General features: G+C 43.7%; 1 protein-coding gene and 1 long non-coding RNA gene across 3 annotated transcripts in view; one reads left to right on the forward strand and one right to left on the reverse strand.

Moving 5' to 3' along the window:
* Nucleotides 1-8,697, forward strand: part of LOC122634172 (protein disconnected-like) — a 13,678-nt gene extending 4,981 nt beyond the window's left edge. Inside the window, exons 1-2 of one of the 2 annotated variants that reach the window (XM_043822852.1) lie at nt 4,458-5,305; nt 6,271-8,697. In XM_043822852.1, coding sequence (XP_043678787.1) covers nt 6,279-7,499 — 1,221 coding nt within the window. In that variant the 5' untranslated portion in view covers nt 4,458-5,305; nt 6,271-6,278 and the 3' untranslated portion in view covers nt 7,500-8,697. Of the gene's footprint in view, nt 1-4,457; nt 5,306-6,270 lie in introns of those variants that run through there. The other variant, XM_043822842.1, reaches the window with a different exon arrangement.
* LOC122634186 overlaps nt 1-16,983 on the reverse strand; it is a 22,082-nt gene extending 5,099 nt beyond the window's left edge. Inside the window, exon 1 of the long non-coding RNA XR_006328323.1 lies at nt 16,671-16,983. This is a non-coding gene — a long non-coding RNA (uncharacterized LOC122634186). The remainder of the gene's footprint in view (nt 1-16,670) is intronic.
* Between the last annotated feature and the right edge of the window lie 1,846 nt (nt 16,984-18,829).

The following is an 18,829-nucleotide window of genomic DNA, read 5'->3' on the forward strand; positions in this document are numbered from 1 at the left end:
CCAACATTTACGAATTTCTCGAACGATCCGTCGTATTTCAATCGACTTTAATTTACTCACGAGCATTTAACATTTACGACAAGCGGGAATGCTGCATCGAATTAATATTCTGAATGAAAATAAAATAAAATAAAATAAAAAAAGGAAAGAAAAGTAGGTTCGAATATGAGCGTTAACTAGTATCCTTCCGAGCATCTGGCTAGCGCCAGACTCTTAAGCGTTTTACGAGCCAACCGTAGAACGAATAAGAGAAGGGAAGGGTAAAGAAGAAAAGAGAAGAGAAGAGTAAGAATAAGAAGAAGGAATAAGGTCGAGGGAGTGCGAGAAAGATAGAAAATAAGCGTCATTATACATATTCCGTTCTCGTACGGCTACGACTGACTCTCGCGCGCGTTTCCGCTAGAAGGCTTTCCGCGAAGCGCCTACTCGCGCGAGCGTTCGAAAGCAAGAAAGAGATAGACAGCTAGATAGAGGGAGAAAGAGAGAGAGAGAGGGAGAAAGGGAAAAAGCAAAACTCGTCGATAAATCTCCGTCGGCTCGAGCGTGGACGCGTCGTTTCCTGCCGATTCACGGGACGATTATACTCGTTGACAGCAGTTCGTACCTTCATATTCTCTCTCTCTCTCTCTCTCTCTCTCTCTCTCTCTCTCCTCCATCTCCCTCCCTCCTATTTCTGACTTGAGTGACAATCATTCGAATTTGATTCGCAAATGAAAACTCGCACCTCGTAATTCGATGTAACATCGGCAGCGTCCAAAGAGAAGCTCGTTAGCCTGTCGATTTTCATCGATACTCAATGATCGAGGTAACGATCGCGATCAATTCGAAAGAACTGGACACTCGTACGTCGCCGCGGACTCTCTATAGAGACAAATTAAAATTAAATCGGTCGAGAGACAGAAATAGACACCGAACGATCGTGAAAGATAGAAAGAGTCCTTTGAAGATTTTATCGGCACCGATCTAATCAACGTCATTGTTCGATATACGCGTCGAGAAATTTCGATGAGAAGCAAAGGATTCTATATAGAAGGATATGAGAGAATGAAAGAGAGAGTAGAGAGGAGGGAGAGAGAGAGAGATTACGGCGCCAAAATCGAGAAACAATCGGTATTCGTGGTACGCGCTCCGTCACCATGACCGCTCGATCATTCTCTTCACCCGAACTCGACATTTATTTATAATTCAAGAAGAAACTATTTGGCCTGGGCTCTCTCTCTCTCTCTCTCTCTCTCTCTCTCTTTCTCTCTCTCTGTCTTTCTCTCTTCCTTCGCGGTAGTCGCATTTACGAACGACCGTTTATTTTCAGCTCGTCGAAGCTAAAGAGGCACGCTGTAGGCGGCCAAAGCACTCTTTCGAAACGTCTAATCGAGTGAGAGAAAGAGAGAGAGAGAGAGAAGACAAAGATGACACACGGAAGGAAATTAAGCTGAATTTTCGATTAGATCCTCTTCATAAATTTGTCTATAGGAATATGTATCGAAAGATTCGTGAAAAAAAAAAAGACAGAACAAAAAAAGAAAAAAACGTCGAAAGGGGACGGCAAGTGGTCGCGTGAAACGGCAGCAAATTGGCCATCGTTAAACGCAATCTTCGAACGCATCTTCCACGGGAAGCGGGAACGTTACGCGAAGCAAAAGGCGTGACTGCACGCCAGGCAAGGTCGTCGAGGCGTACTTGGAAGGAACGAGGTCGCTGACATCCTTCTTCCGTCTTTTCGCGAAACGGGATCGTTTCGAGGAAGCGTTGATAGATTTGCAAAGAAAAATACTAAGTGGGAAATTAATCGAGCCGCTTCCGCTTCGTCTCTCGTATGTGTTTTATTTAAATGGGGTTAGAGAAGACTGGAGAGATGGAAATCTTCTTCATCGTTTCAACCTTCTACCTAATATAAAAACATTCGGATTGATTTACGTATTCTTCCAAAAAAATAATCCGTCGCCCTTCCTCTTCGTTTTCTCTTTAAATACAGCCCATCTAAAATTCGAGTAAGCGCGAAGATCGGACCACAGCGCTCGTACGTACGTATCTCTCGATTATTTTTCATCGTCCTCGGTGAAACGAAAAAAAGTTGCGAAGCGCGTATGTCTTCTCTCATTTCTACGATTCGTTACAATTCGTCGTACGTAAGAGTTTGCACAGTTGTCCTCGAACTATTTCGGTCTCTGTTTGAACAATTGCCGAACGAGAAGAAGAGAAAAGATGGCCGCGTATTATAAGCGTATATGCGTGCGGCACACATGTGGACATCGATTCGATCGGTCGCACTCCTGCGATCCTGTGCAATCGTTTGTACTTTATAGTATACTCTTTGTCGCCAGTTGTTTTCGATCATCGAGATGTCACTCGAAACGCACAAGCTCGTCGCGTGCGTAATTATTTACATAGAGAGAAACTGTCGCTCTCGGAAGGAAGCGAGTATACCGAACAGCTGATCGTTCCGCTGATATCACTCTTTAAAAATAGATTCATGCAGCGCATCTTCGAGCAGACACTCGCGACACACGCATCATCCCATACGTAATATTTTGCAAACAAATCATTTCGTTCCTGCATTCAGCAAAGTCATATATACGTTTCGCATTTCTCTTTCCGCTTTTTCTTTACTTTTTATTTTATCTTTTTTATTGTTTCCTTCGCTCTCTTGACTGGAAATTGATAAAAAAAAAAAAAAAAAAAAAAAGAAAAGAAAAGAAAAAAAAATCGCGATATACATATACGTAATATATAGATGCGTTCGTATTCTACGAGATTCGCAGCTCTTATCGGCGATCCACGCGAGCTTGGACCGACAAATCATGAAATGGAATTCGATATCGAACGATATCGCGACCGCGAGTCGCGAAACATTTCTCTCTCTCTCTCTCTCTCTCTCTCTCTCTCTCTCTCTCTTCCTTTCAGCACGATCGAGCATGCTATCTCGTTTCTCCGTCGATGTGTTTATAAAAGAATGAGAGAAAGAGAAAGAGAGAGAGAAAGAGAGAGAGAGAGAGAGATCGATCGTGTGTGCGCGCTTCACTGGCGCCTGTCGCCGACCTCGAAGACCTCTCTCGACTTCGTCGACTCCTACGTCCTCCTATCGTCGAGAGCTCCCGTTTATCTTTTCTTCTTTCTTTCTTTCTTTCTTTCTTTCTTTCTTTCTTTCGTTGTCTCTCAAAAAGAAAAGAAAAAAAGAAGAGAGAGAGAGAGAGAAAGAGAGAGAGAGGACAAACAAAGGATTCTCGGTAATCTCAGATATGAGAATATGCGATTTCGCTGAGAAATCTCAACGATGACGACACTCAACGATCGAGTAGAAGCAGATGGCCGATAGGCGAGAATCCAGGTTGGTTATCGGTGCGATAAAGCTTTGTAACACGCGACCTAGCTTCTCTCTCTCTCTCTCTTCTTTTTTTTTCCTTTCCTCTTTACGCCAGCTGGTCGAAGCGTTATATCTCTTTAACAGAGAGAATCCTTCTTAAATTTATATCCTTCGTTCGATAGTACCCAGGTGTTACACGTTATAGGTGATCTCTGGAAGAATCTCGGTTGCTTTTTCTTTCGTTAACGTTGGAATTTTCGAGATCGAAGAAATTTGTTATACTTGGAAAATTTCGAAGAGATTCGCGTCGATCGTATTCCCTTTGATCCAAGGAGCTATTTCCTGGTTCTTCTTGCATAACAGGTGGTATTTCGAGATTATGTCGGTCGATGAAATCGTCGTTCTTCTTGGATCTCGGCATCGCAAATATTTGCGGTACGATTTGAACGTTATTGCTTGGGGAGGCAGAGAAACGAGACGAGCGAATGTAGAACAGAATAATACACGAAATGAAAGAATCGTAGAAGGACTATGTAGATTTGGAGAAAGGATTCGAAAAGAACGTATGGACGAATAAAACAAGAAGCACAACGAGCAGGCAATCTTTCGATAGGTCGATACAGTAGCGGTCGATGCAGCAGGAGCTCTCCGAGGTCAGTGCGGTCGCCAACGAGAAAGACGATCCCGTCGCCGAGTGTGCAAGCGCGTTTGCCTCCCGGAAAGGCAATAAAAGGAAAGCGACGTAGACGAGGTTGGCGCCAGAGCCATGTGGCTGCTGCCGCCACCGTCCTCGGTTCGAAACGAGCGAGAAGCTTCCTTCTTAAGAGAAAGAGAAAGAGAAGTCGAGCAAAAAGGGTGCATCGGACGGTAGAGAAAGAGAAATACGACGTGATCTAATCTGTAATCGAGAAACTAGAACGACGTGTCATGCAGGTTCGTTGTCGCGTACGATCAGAAACAAACCGTGATAGGAAACGAGAGAAAGAGAAAAATAACAAAGCTTTATATCCATGGTCCAGAAACGCTGGACGGACGTGAATCGTGAATACGGAGCTTGTATCAGATATATATATATATATATATATATATATATATATATATATATATTATGAAGATCGAAAGAGAAATAAAAAGAAGAAATGCAAGAAGAAGAAGAAGGAGAAGAAGAAGAATAGAGGGAGAAGAGAACTCGATAAATTATCGTCAGAGCGATCGATCGACCTGACCGCCGGCTCTTCTCGTCGTCGTATCGTTCAACGACAGGCGTCATTCGTCTAGCTTACCGGTCGTTCGGTCTTAGGAGACGAACACGGACAATCGACTTCGTTTAACCTGCCGCACGACGTGCCGAGAGAAAGAGAGGAGAGAGAGAGAGAGAGAAAGAGAGAAAGAGCGTCAAAAATAGTAGATGGAAGGCGAAGCTCGAGCGTCTACCGTGTCGGTACGCGACTTGTATAATAATAAGAGTCGTCGGGATCGAGTAAACACGTTCCTATCGAACGAACGTTTAACGCTGCTTCAAGAAAACGATTACTTGGAGATGTTATTGGTATCGTTAGTTTCAAGAGCGAGATAGAGAGGGAGAGAGAGAGAGAGAGAGAGAGAGAGAGAGAGAGAGAGAAAAGAAAAATATTTTTCTCACGATAGTAAGAAATCTTTGCTATTAACTAGGCCGCGTCGTGCCGACACGTGCCACTTGCCTCCGGTGGGTCGTACGTATTTTTAACGAACCGACGGATTCCTGGCTATGGGGTCGGCGATGGCCGAGAATAGCAGATTTCGTTTCTGCTTATGTAGCCGCCCGAGAGAAACGAGAATGGAGTGAAAGAACGAAAGAGCGAGAGCGAGAACGAGAAAGAGAAAGATAGAGTGGGAGAGGCGCGTATTATAATCGGCCGAGCCCTGTACGCCAGATGGTACCAGCTGGATGACGCACCGAAGTTGAAAACATCCCGTCTCCGGCGCGATTCCGCCCACGGAATCACTCGCGGAGGAAACGATCGCGTAAGCTCGTTCTCCTTCTTTTCTATTCGCGTGTTTATAACGGGGAAACTTCGTTTACGGATGTACGTTTTATTAAGGTCTCTTCTACCCCTTCGATATTTATCGAGATACGACGATGATATTTAGATCGGGTTAGATAAAAACGACTGGAGAAACGTGGCCGTAGGGTAATACGATTGTTTCGAGCGAAATGAAATTGACATCGAGCAACGTTCGTTGGAGTTGGAGGCGTGCAGTCGTTAAACACGAGTCTTACGTGCAATTAGCTCTCGAGCGCGTTACATAAGGAGGGGGTGGCCAGCACGAAATGTCAGACTTTCCGCCGTACATTTCGCCATGTACGGCACGGCGAAAGATGTAGGATTGGAAGAAGTCGAAGAGTAGTCGGTCGATTCGTGGAAAAACGTCGAGGATGGTGGCTCTGTGACGAGCGGTGGCGGAGGCGGCGCAACGGCGTATCGGCGACGTCGACGCGCCTACGAGATCCTCGTGACTCGCTTTGCGCTTAATTTACAACCTACCGGGAACGCTTCGAGTGCGATTTATCGTTCGTTTCTTGGACGACCTTAACGTTCGCCAAGTTCCTCCAGACTTTTTCTCACAGCTTCTACTTATTCCTTGGGAATTCGATAACATTGTAACGCGTCCGATAATGCTTACGAAGTAATTTACGATTACGTCGCAAAAGTTCAAACTCGCGATCCGAAAATCGTTATCTCTTTAAGATTCCTCTCGCCATCTTGCTCTTTAAACTTCCCATTATCCCTCGCTGAGCTCCGCGTGCAGCATCGGGCTCGATCATCCATCTATTTCTGTCCGTCTCTCTCTCTCTCTCTCTCTCTCTCTCACGCTCACACACACTCTTTTTCTTTCCCTTTCTCTCTTTCTCTCTCCACGGTTATTGCCTATTAAACGCGTAATTACTGGCTCGATGACTGACGATCGACTTCTTTTTTCGGTTGCAGCTGGTGTAATGGCGGGCTCCGAGAGAGACGCTGGATTCTGCAGCGGTGGCGACGAGGACGACATGTCTGGCTTGCACTCGCCGAGTGCCTCCGAGGACAGCGTCGAGGTTCAAGTGATACCGATTTCCTTGAGAAACAAGAGAAAACTCGCCGAACCGAGAAAGATACAGGAGCCGAGTACGGCACCGTTGAAGAAGAGGAGGTTCGAGCAAATCGAGGAAAGGGTCGTTGCGGACGAAGAATCGAGACCAGCCAGATCGCCGAGTCCTTTCAGACCTTGGAGCAGCACGTCGAGCAAAAGTAACGAGACGAAGACGACCACGACGAAAACGGCGTCTTCGACTACGACAACGTCGAACGGCAACGCTGTTTCTACGATCGTATCTGCCACGTCGAGCGATGCTCGAGGAGTAGAAAGAGAAGAGGAGGAAGAGACCAGAAGAAGAGAAGAAACTAGAATCGAAGAAGAAGCGTTGCTGAGGTTACGAGAGACGAGCAACCGCAGGCCCGATTCTCCGATTCAAGTTCGTAACGCGATTCCGAGACGAGAGGTACGTCAGAGGTTCGAACAACCGGCACCTACGAGTAGTTCTCCGGGTCCTCTCGCACCCGGTATCGTTCTTCCTTCCCATCCGAAACTTCAAGAGGAACCACTGGCACTCGTTTTGAGAGGAGAAATTCCAAGAGTGCCTTCGCATCCGGCCGTCAGTGGAACGTACGAGAGAGTACCACCGTCTTACCCGGTCGACGGCCACCATCATCAACAGCCGCATCACCATCATCATCACCATCACCATCATCATCATCAACATCACCCTGTACCACCGCATCGGCAACAAAGTCATCAATCTCCAGCCACGCAACAGACCAATCACTCGAGGCATCACCAGGGCAACGGTGCCGGAGGAGGGAGCGGCCAACAACGTAACTACAAAAATATGACTCGCGAGAGACGGATCGAAGCCAATGCCAGAGAAAGAACGCGGGTTCACACTATAAGCGCCGCTTTCGACACCCTCAGACGAGCTATACCTGCTTATTCGCACAATCAAAAGCTTTCGAAGCTCTCTGTCCTTAGGATCGCATGCAGTTACATCATGACTCTAAGTAAGATCGTCAACACCCCCGAAGGCGAATCTACGACCGGCGCGTCTCTCGGTGCCTGCGTCGATCTCGTCTCCAGAACGATTCAAACCGAAGGGAAGCTCAGAAAGAGGAAAGACGATTAAGAAGAGAGAGAGAGAGAGAGAGAGAGAGATTCTTCTTTGCTTTTTTAGATGTAGCATCTAAAACGCGAAGCTCTATCGAAGATGAAAAGCGTGTCCGATGCCCTAGTTTCGAAGCGTCGAATTGCAAGAAAACTCTAAATCGACGTTTCTACGTTACATCCTCCTTGGCAAATTTATATACATATTGCTATAATAAGAACGAAGATTCTACTATATTTATCCGATTCATCCATCGTCGTTTTTTCGGTAAACGAATTTGACGATGATCCTTTTGGAGATACAAATTGTTCTTGTAACGGATTTAAGGCTTATTTCTAGACGTTTATTCGCCGTGAGTCGAGGGATCTGCGAACGGTCGAATTATTTAAAAACGCATTTACACTTTAACGAAAAAGTAAGACAATAAATACCAATCGCTAGAGCTCGATATTTGACTGCTCGAACTCCTCTTGGATATTGTTTCGGAAACCATCGCGATCTCGAATGGTTTTATTCGTACTTAACTTGTATTCAGCGAGCTTCGAATAACATTGTCGCGTGAAATTGCTTTTAATTTCGTTTGAATCTAGATTTTTGTCGGAACGAATGGTACAAAAATTCCGATCGTTGCTCGTATGAAAACTACATGAAAAATTATTGAAGAATAGACACTTTTCGTATGTAAGTAGATTCAAATTTGAGAAATGATTTTGGAAATGATGCGTGCGTAGGGATCGTGGTTCTGATTCGCGTTTGTCTTTTGTACGGACAAGAAAGAAGGAGAGAAAAAGAGAGAGAAAAAGAGAAAGAGAGAGAGAGAGCGAGAGAGAGAGGGAGATCTCGCTCCTAATTAAAACAATAGTGACGATGATAATATCGAGCGGTACACACATACATCGATGCGAGCTCTAATAAAATTTAAGTTAATCGCTAAAACGCGTGTAAATATATTACTCCGAGTTGCCATAAATAGGCTACGCCGTGCATATTAGTTACGTTATTACAAATAAGAATATTATTGTCGATATAGAATATATTATAAAAAAAAAATATGATATAACGCGCGAACGAGAAGACGACGCGCGTTGTTACGCGTCGATCGGCCGCTCGCGTCGCAGCGATTGTCCGCTGAATGTCCTGTATGTACCTTTTTACGTTCTAAGGTAACCTCGCGTTTGAAAACGAAGTTCAAATAAATTGCAATTGTGGAGAAAAATAATGAATATACGAGTTCGTTCTTTGATCGATCCTTTCCCGTAAAATATTTCTCTAATAATTATACTTAACATTTTCTAAAAAGGTTCGAGGCATTAAGATCGTATAGAAAGTGTCGATATAATGATATCCAAAAAAAAAAAAAAAAAAGAAAAAGAAATCTAGTCGGTACTACCTGAGTTCTTTAAAGTGTATTTGATAAATGAAAGAGGAATATCGTTAAATGTCTTTCTACGCGAGGAGACAACGGTACTCTCTCTCGGTCGTTCTCGTTCGAACGTCGTCGTAAATATTTGCAAAGTGGATCGACGGGCTGGACCGAAGGAAGAAGGCGCCTACTCGGCAACATTATCGTGCGAATAAAACGCATGATCGAGAGGGAAACGGCAATGTTAATTAGCACGGTAGCACGGACGATTTGTCTTTCAGGCGAGTTCGAACCAGTTGCAGCTGGTAATTCTAAGTTTACCTGCGCATTTAGCAGGATCGCGAGCGTTATCGGTGCGCGGGTCTAAGCCAAGCTCGTAAAAATATGTGAAGAGAAGAAAGAGAGAGAGAGAGAGAGAGAGAGAGAGAGAGAGAGAGAGGAGGACCGACGCGAGGAAGGTGAGGAAGATGACGATGTACTCAGGTGTGTCTCCTGCCGCCACCTTTGGACACCAGGGAGTTCTTTATTCGCGAGGCACATCTGGTCTGACGATAACGGCGCGACAAACGATACGCGATAACTCATAACCGAGGAGAAGCATTAGACCTTATATTTATTTTAAACACGTGCGTTTACGTCGACGCGATATTCCAATAAACGAAAGAGGAAGAGAGACGACCTAGATACTTTTGCCGACTTCGACCGATACTTTTCTACGCCGATGGCGCGCGTCGTTTCCTTTTAATGCTTTCTAATCTCGTCTTAAGGAAAGCAAGAACGTTATAATGCAGAATGAGTTATCGCGATGCCAAGAATATTTAAAAGTAGCAATTCGAACGAAGGCGAAACGTAACTGTCGTCATTCGATAATTCGTAAAAGGATTCGTTTGGCTGTTAACACGAGCCACCGATATTTATTACATTACACCCTTCATTGGCCCGTGTAATCGTTGCCACTTATCGTTAATGTCGCGTTAATGATCGTCCTAGAGCAATCGTTCTAATTGGAACGTTACACGCTAGAGCACCGACACCGACGACCACGACGATGACGACGCAACGACGACGACGGCCACGTAAAGTCTCTTACGAAACCGATTTGCAAAGCTATGCATGACTCGGGCGCAAAGTTCGCAAACGTGCCGACAAACGTGCCGACTAAAGGATAGAAGAGAGAGAGAGAGAGAGAGAGGGAGGCTGAGAGTCTCTATCGCCTCGTCTCTCTCATTGCCAATCGACGAACGCTCGCTTGCGTTCGATCACGATCGGTCGCGACAACTCGGCGACTTTCCATTCGCTCTTACCAGAAATTAGCGAAGCCGCTAGGCTCGAATTATCCGAGCGAGCTTTCTATCGAGCAAAGTGAAAATCCAGATTAGGCTCGACGTTAAAGAAAAAAGGAATGACATAACGAACGACGCAACGACAGAACGGACGAACGAACGAACGGTGACGACCTTTGAAATTTCGGCTAATTATATATATACTTCTAAAAAAAACATAGTCAAAAAATGTAATTTTTTAATTTCGAATAAAACGTATACCGTTAGGATTTATCTAATAATAGATCACGTATAATTCGATAGCATTGATTAAACTGTCAGACCAAGGTAATATCGGAGATTAGGATTTCGAAGAAACGAGACCGTTTAAGTTATAGAATTACTCGATTATCAAAAAACAGCATATTTGAATACTACCTGGAGATAGAGAATATAGGTGTATGGGTCGAACCAATGGTGGAATGAAACAGCTACTCGTATCGTGTTTTTCCAAGGAAGGCGTTGATTAGCAACGGAATCAAGGAGGGAAAGAGAGAGAGAGAGAAGAAGAGTGAACGAGGCGTTGCCAGGTTCGGCAGCTGTTTAGCATAAAGGTAAATTGCCTAAGAAAATAATGATTCTCTTCGGCCTCCCTTATCCCGAGGATCCTCGATCTCTACGGCAGGTGGCAATGACGTTCGAACGACGACGGTGGCTACCTGCTCGAAAACCGGCCTCCTCTTTTCTCCTCTCCTCTCCTCTCCTACCTTCTTCAAAGCCCCCTTACGATTTTACCTGTCTGTCCTGGTCGGTATCGGGCAACGCATGCAAACCCAAAATGCGTACATACGTAGTATCTCGGGTTCGTAATCACTTCTGCACGTGTAATATACTCTCCTTCTCTCTCTCTCTCTCTCTCTCTCTCTCTCTCTCTCTGTCTCTCTCATTCCCGCTCCTTCTCCTCCTTTCGGAACATTGGAACGCCGCATGCGAAGGGAGAAGCGGTTAGAGACATGTACCACCTATATCGTGTGCTTCTAAACGCGCATGCATTAAACCGACATAGCTTTTCGCATCCGAATTTGTAATCACCGGTTCGCAGGTGCGAATAATGGCGGAGTTAAAAGAACCACGACGAAAATCCTCGACGGATTATTTAGGTAGATTTCAGAAGCGACGTCTGTATCGGTGACAAATGACGCTTAAGAAAAATAATATGCATATTGCGTAATTGAAATTTACAAAGAAAAAACGTACGGGGAATGACTTTAATTCATTAATTTATGAAATGATTATTTTAACAAGTCAGACGATACCTAGAACGACGATCAAATTGACTCGCTGGCAATTACTGATAAAAATAAACGACATTTGCGGTTACAGGTGCAAGTTAAACGTATATCGGAAATGTAACCCGAATAACGAAAAACATTGGCCGTCGGTAACAACGAGAGATCTAAATTTTAAATCGATACGATCGAACGTACGAGGAAGATTGAAGATCGAGGAGAAATTTCAAGGTCGAATCATTTGCTCGAATCATTCTCGTTCCGTAAAGGCCGGCTCAAAGAGACTCCGATCATACGAAGAAACGGCTTAATGAACATCTGCCCTTGGACTTGGCCCTTACAGATCGTCATCGTTCTCATCGTTCCTCCTTCGTCGTTGTCGAAACTTTCTCTCTCTCTCTCTCTCTCTCTCTCTCTCTTTTTCTCTTTTTACAGACTCGGTAACTTCCGCTGAAAGCGCGATCATGAACGCACGTAGAACTCTCTCGTGCGTACTTACATACGTGCGTCAATTAGACAGATGTAGCCGAGAAGGATGACAAACGCGAGCAGATGCTCGCGAAGCGATAACCCGACACGGCCTTCTTCTTCCTACTCTCTTCCTTCGTCTTCTTTTACGCGATTCCTTTTCTCGTTCCACTTCTGCCCCCTCCGTCCCCCTCCCCAACCACTACCACCACATCACCATCACCATCGCCATCACCATCACCACTCTAATTCTCAACGTCCTCTTTTTCGGCTCGAACGAGCGTTCCTTTTCTTCGGCCTCTTTCCCATTCTTTTTCTCTTCGGTAACTCTTCCTCTACTACCTTCCAACACCCCTCCCCCTCCTCCCTCGCCACCATTACACCACACAGCTCGCACTTTATAACGCGCTTGGTTCTTTCGAAGAGCCAAACGAAGCCGTGCGATGTTTAACTCTTATCAGATGCGAGCACCTACCTGCTTCTTCGTCGCGACGAAGGAGGAAGCGAGGAGGTGAAGAGAGAACGGCTACCTCCGTTAATGAGGCGCCCCTTAAATTGCTCACGCCTCATCGACCATTTTCACTAATATTAATGCATGCATGGCTGCATACCTGATTATCGTTAACACGAATTATACATACATACATACATATACGTACATATCTTTATAGGTGATCTTTGAGCTAATTGGTAATTTTTTCAAAATCCAGCTTGATCTTACCTATATTCGAGTCGAGTTTTCGATATTTTAATATCCGATATAATGCATATTCGAGCATACGATTAAAATCGATAGACGCCTTCGAGATCTTTACGCCTTCGTACGTAATATATTTTTTAAATTAATCTACCGATATATCTTCCAAGACGAAGGAATCATCTACGCGTTCTCTTTCCGTCTTTCCTTCGAGAGAAAACGACGGCATGGTCGATAAACACCGTAGTGGCGTTTCTCGAGACGACGGGAGTGACACGTTCAATTAGCAAGACCAGTAGTATTAGCGGATCGAGTCGTCCTCGACGGCGCTTTAACGATGCTTGGAATTTGCGATCTGCTCGACGTTACTTGACGGGGATGTAAACGATTCCATGCGTTCACCGGATCGTCTCCGTTGGTTTACTTCGTTCGATCGCACGCGATACGACGTAAAGGAACTACGTAACCGTAGATTTTTTTCTTTATCGTTTCTTTAATTCGATATCCATAATTAAATAAGAATTATTAAAATTAACGAAACGTAATATCCCTCATCTACGCATTATCGTCCTTTTATCCCAGTAGCGCGATAATATAATATATAGTATACAGGAGTGAAAACGCAATATGTATTCCGCTCACGCGTCGATGCCAAAAGTCGTGCGTGGCAACAACGACGTTGCCCGATACGATCGAGATGACGAACGAGAGATACTTTTCGCCGATACAACCGATAATGTTATGCAGAACGACTACTTCCCCTCCTCCTTTCCGTTCATTCTCTCTTTCTCTATCTTCTTCTCAAGTGGGATGCAGGTAACCGCGAAGTGAGAAGGTGCGTGGCCAATCATCAGGGGACGGGTAGTCATCCGTGGTCAGCACCTGCGCGTATTCTTTTGCTCCTTCGACTAACTTCTTCTTCTTCTTCTTCTTCTTCTTCTTCTTCTTCTTCTTCTTCTTCTTCTTATCCTTCCTTCACCCCACCTACCACACTTTTTCCCCATCCCTTCTTATTCCCCTTATTTTTACTCCGTACATTTTATTTTCTTTCTCCCCTTCTTTCCGTGTACACTCTACTCTCTTCTTTTTACTTTTCGTCTACCTACGCAGCCGTCGTCCTTTTTTCGCGACTGAAACCGGCCTGGCAACGCGCATGCGCGTCCCCTTGAAACCAACCAATTAAGGACACTAATTTCACCGAGTACCGCGAATAAGATGGACTCTCGATTGTCTCGTGTTTGGTAACATTAGCATAACCAGAGAGAACATCTGTGCTCGGAACAATCGACTCTGTGGTAATTCGAACAGATTTCACAGAAGTACAATGAAAGATAAATGTTCGAAGGATTTCGCGTGAGATGCGATTTGTATTACGATCGAGTCAGATTCATAGAGAGTCGAATCGAACGGATGACTTGGAAAGATTTAACGGGATACGACGAGTCATGGGATATCGCATGTCGATTGATTTATATCGTCGAAGCAATTAAACATCGGCCGCAGCCCTTCGGATCGATCGCGAAGGAAAAAAACAAAATAAAAAAGAAACAAAAAAAAACAAAAAAGAACAGAAAAAGAGAAAATAAATCCAAACGATATATCACGTTCCACGAGAAATGATCACAAAAATCTACGTGCAAAACGTATTTTTTCCTCTTTTTTTTTTTTTTTTTTTTTTTTTTTCAAATAACACCCGACATTTTCTCTTTTTAAGAAATCAATGAATTGGATTTCATGATCGTCTAAAGGAGAAAGAAAAGTGAAATGTAGTAGGAAATAAAATTTTCAAGTGGTCTGATCGTAAATTATAGCAGCGCTCGACGATATCTCCTTTTGCAGAAACGTTGTTGGGATCGAAAATACGAAGAAGCGTTAATCAAGAGATTCTTACTTTACCGCAATCGACTTAGGGGCGTCGGCGAGCACCCTTCCAAGTGGAGGAAGAAAACCTTCCGCTTTCCCTCTCTCTCTCTCTCTCTCTCTTTCTCGTAGAAGAAGACGAAGATTGAATCTCGTCGGAATTGAAATAAGCAGAAATCCACTTAGGCGTGCCGCGGATAGAACGATAGCGCGCGGCAATTTGCGAACGTATTTGCTCTCGCCGCCGCCGTCTTCCACGTCGTTACGTGCACGCCATTTTCTTTACTCTCTTGTATAAGCCGACCAAAGTTTCCCTTTGATTTTTCCCCATCCTCATCCCCCTGCTTTCTCTCGTTCCCCCTCTGTTTAAAGATCAACGTCGAAACACGATTTTCTACATTTCCTTGATAATCATCGAACATTTTCCTAAAGGATCGATAAAAAAAATAAACGATTTGGAATTTATTATCCCTTATATTACAGGTACGACAGGTACACAGAGCTAACTCATGAAATTCATTTATTAAATAAATTGAGTTGACGTAAATGAAAATAAATAGATGAAATAAATGTATGTACATATTTAAGTTGCATTGCCGAACATTCTCCGATGTTCGTTAGGCTACGACGGACGAGGATAGTGGCACGGCCACTAAAATTAGTAAAAACAAAAAAAGAGAAAGAAGAGCCGATGGTCTTGAGAGGAATAAAGAAGAGAAGAGAAGAGATGAAGAAGAAGGAAAAAGAAGAGAAGAAGAAGATGAAGAAGAAGAAGGAGAAGGAGAAGAGATGGCGGTGGTGGTGGCGGCGTGCTTTGGGTACGGCTAACCGGCAACTAGAGGCCAGCTACCGTACGGCGGCCAAGTAGCTACCGGTTTCCGAACAACTTCCAACTACCACCGACACCGAACGTGAATCCGAGGAGATAACCTTGTCCGACGATATGCCGCGTGTGTATCCTCCTCTCGCGTTCACGCACGCCAGCCACATTCACCCACGCGCTATCTCTCTCTCTCTCTCTCTCTCTCTCTCTCTCTCTCTCTGTCTCTCTCTTTCCCTCGTAAACGAAGCGAAGCGAAAACGATCCCCGGCTAATTAAGGGAACGACACCGATCGCGCTCTCTCGACTCGTGCACGTACTTTCGAAAACTCGATTACAACGATTCCACTCTTTGAACATTCTCTCTCTCTCTCTCTCTCTCTCTCTCTTTGTCCCTCGACGTTTTTCTTCCAGTTTATCGGCATATCCCATTGATTTGCCCCTTTTCAATAAACGACGAGTAATCGACACTGCTCGAGCTTTATATGAAATTAATGGACGGACACGAGAGTGGTCGGTCGATTCGATTTTCCGCCGGCATAACTGGAACGAGCGAGCTTTATATTTATTTTTCATTTTATTTTTTTTTTTATTGATCGCGTATATCACATTCCTCTCTCTCTCTCTCTCTCTCTCTCTCTCTCTCTCTCTCTCTCTCTCTCTTTTTCGTTCTCTCTCTTCCCCTGTGGCAGCAGAATCAAAGCGTAACGTGGCAGCTGTAGTAAGATCATTAAGGATCGCGTGAACCGAGAGACAGAGAATTTCGTGACGGTTCCGTGTTCTCTAAAAGTACGTGGAGAAGACGAAGAAGAAGACGACGACTCGAACGAGAACGAAGGTGGATATGCGTGCACGGTTTCGTGACACGAAAGACCGAAAGAACATAGACGGAGTCGGCGAGTACACTCAGAGTCCGATTATGCGTTTACGCTGCAAGGACACGCGAAGCGGATCACTCGTGCACGCCTCTTAACTTTAAGTGGCCCTAAGAACCGACCCATGCCCGAAGTACGCACCTGCTAACTTGCAACGCACCTGCATTTACCCGTCTTTATAAGCATTACTTCATTTTTGACGGTTACATACCGCGAATAATAATTGGACCCTTGCATCTGACCCTACAACCCCTCTCCCTCCTTCTCTTCTCTTCTCTTTTCTTTTCTTTTCTTTTCTTTTCTAACCGCAAAAAATCTAAACATCTCTCTCTCTCTCTCTCTCTCTACCTCTCTTAAATTTAAGCTCGTTTTTGATAACTTCTTCAACGATCTATCACGCACACGATCCAGAGATCGATCCTTCAACTTCGACGCTTCTTCGCTTCGAACGAAATTTCAGACTTATTATTTATTGATTCGGATCGTACGATCGAAACAAAATCACTTACGTATCTACACCCGACCAAGGATAAAAGGTTGTAGGAGAATATACAATACCTTTTTGAAAATCGCAATTTCCTTTCGTACGTCCATTTCCGTCGAGCACGTGACCTCGTAGTTACACACACTAGGGTGAAAACGAAATGAATCGACACGAATTTTGATACGGTTTTTCTTCTTTTGTGAACGATACATCTTCTCTTCGACGCGTGGGAAATATTAAATGGTCGATATAAAAATCGATCGTCTTCTTTTTTATCGTTACGCCAACTTTCGGAATAAGCGATATAATGAGTTATTACATTCTTTTTTTTACCAATCGATCGATAAACGATCGCGCCATCTATGGTACGTAACGAGAACGAACGACTTTCTAAGCTTTTTATAAAGACAATAAAATATATATCTCGAGAGTCGCAGCTGGCATATCTTGGCTCAATTCCCTCGATGCTTCGTCTCATTCTCTCTCTCTCTCTCTCTCTCTCTCTCTCTCTCTCTCTCTCTCTCTCTCTCTCTTTCTATTTTCCTTTCGATTCATAATTATTTCTTCTTTGTTGTTTTTTCATTAGGTCGCCATAATTTTGCCACGGAGTAAAATAGTTCCGAAAAATTTTAATCTGGCAAGTTCGTGAATCTTCGTTAATCTATTAGGACATTCGATCGATTTCGTCGAGACAAACAATAAAACATATAAACGCGATCGCTTGGACTTATATCTTTATTTCGCAGATCAGACAATTCGATATCGTCTCGACCATGTTTATTTGAACTGTTTCGAAAAGCATAATCACGCTTCTTATCCGAGAAATTTTATAGAAAGTCGGAGAAGCCGTAAAAACCGTAAAAGGAGAAACGACGACCGTTACCGTTCAATAATTTTTTATGACCGACCATTCGAGTATTCTACTGCATAGTAATTACAGTAGAACTAATCCCTGCGTGACCAAGTAGGCCACGTTCAAAAGTTTTGAATTTGTTTTAAAATCGCGTATTGTTATATATAATTATTGGCAATAATAAATTGGTAAGAACGAATCAATAAAATCAATCATAACTTTAATTAATATTTTACATCGAATCCTTAATATCATTTAGAAAAAATCATTGCTCGTCTATCAATTTGTTAGTATCTCGTCGATTACTACGTAAATCAAATATTATCAAAAATCGAGACGAAAGGCCGACGAAATAATTGAATCGAGCCTTATCCGATAATCCAATGAAATTTGAAGGGTTAATCGTAAATCGTAAATCCTCGATTGAAAAAGGAGAAAAGGAAAGGAAGATTAATTGTCGATGCTCGATGCAAACAACGAAGCGCGGAACGCGTTTTCATTGCGGAACGTCGCGTCGTTTCTCCTCGATGCCGTCTGCTTTGTCGAAACGATCGATCTGTATGACCCGTAGGCATGATAATTGCCACTCTCGACTCACAGGATGTGCCTTCGACAGATATTTGAATAATTGACGCTACTCGACACGTTCGTGTTTTCTACCTTTCCAAACTAAATAAATAAATCAATTTTCTATACTTTTGTTTGTCGAGGATCGATCATATTTTCAGGAAGAATAAGAATCTTTTCTAACCCCCGATATATTAAGAGGGTTCTCTTCGTCGTCGTTGAAAGATAGACGACTTAGGAGAAAAAGATAGATAGCTAGATAGATAGATAGATAGATAGAGAGAGAGAGAGAGAGAGAGAGAGAGAGAGAGAAGAAAAAGATGAAGGGCCAAGAGAGTTCGTTCGCGTCAGTGGCTTCTGTTCTTGCTCATCGTCGTCGACGATGTCGTAGTTCTCGTCGTCGAGGTAGAAAGATATAAAGCGTTCTGAAGGGAGCAGATGAAAGAAAGAGAGAAAGATATATATATATATATATATATATATATATATATGTATATGTATAAAAAGAGAGAGAGAAAGAGAGAGAAGAGAGAAAGAAGATAAAGATCAAGATATCGTTGTGTGGTTCGCGTAGGTGTAGAGTGTAGGAGCTTCTTGATGAATCCGACCTTGCAAGTCGCGACGACCTATCGACAAAAGAGAGATTGAGAAGGAAAATGATGCGAAAGACTAGAGGAAGGAAGAAGAAACTTGACTCTTAGAAAAGCCTCGACAAAGTTCCGAGGTGATACGAGGGGGCCGTACAAGGCAGGGCCGAGAACCAGGGCCAAGCCATCCGCGTGTAATTGAAACACAAGGACCCATGGGATGAAT

Source organism: Vespula pensylvanica, chromosome 1 (genome assembly GCF_014466175.1).
Source record: "Vespula pensylvanica isolate Volc-1 chromosome 1, ASM1446617v1, whole genome shotgun sequence".
Taxonomy (NCBI): Eukaryota; Metazoa; Arthropoda; class Insecta; order Hymenoptera; family Vespidae; genus Vespula; species Vespula pensylvanica.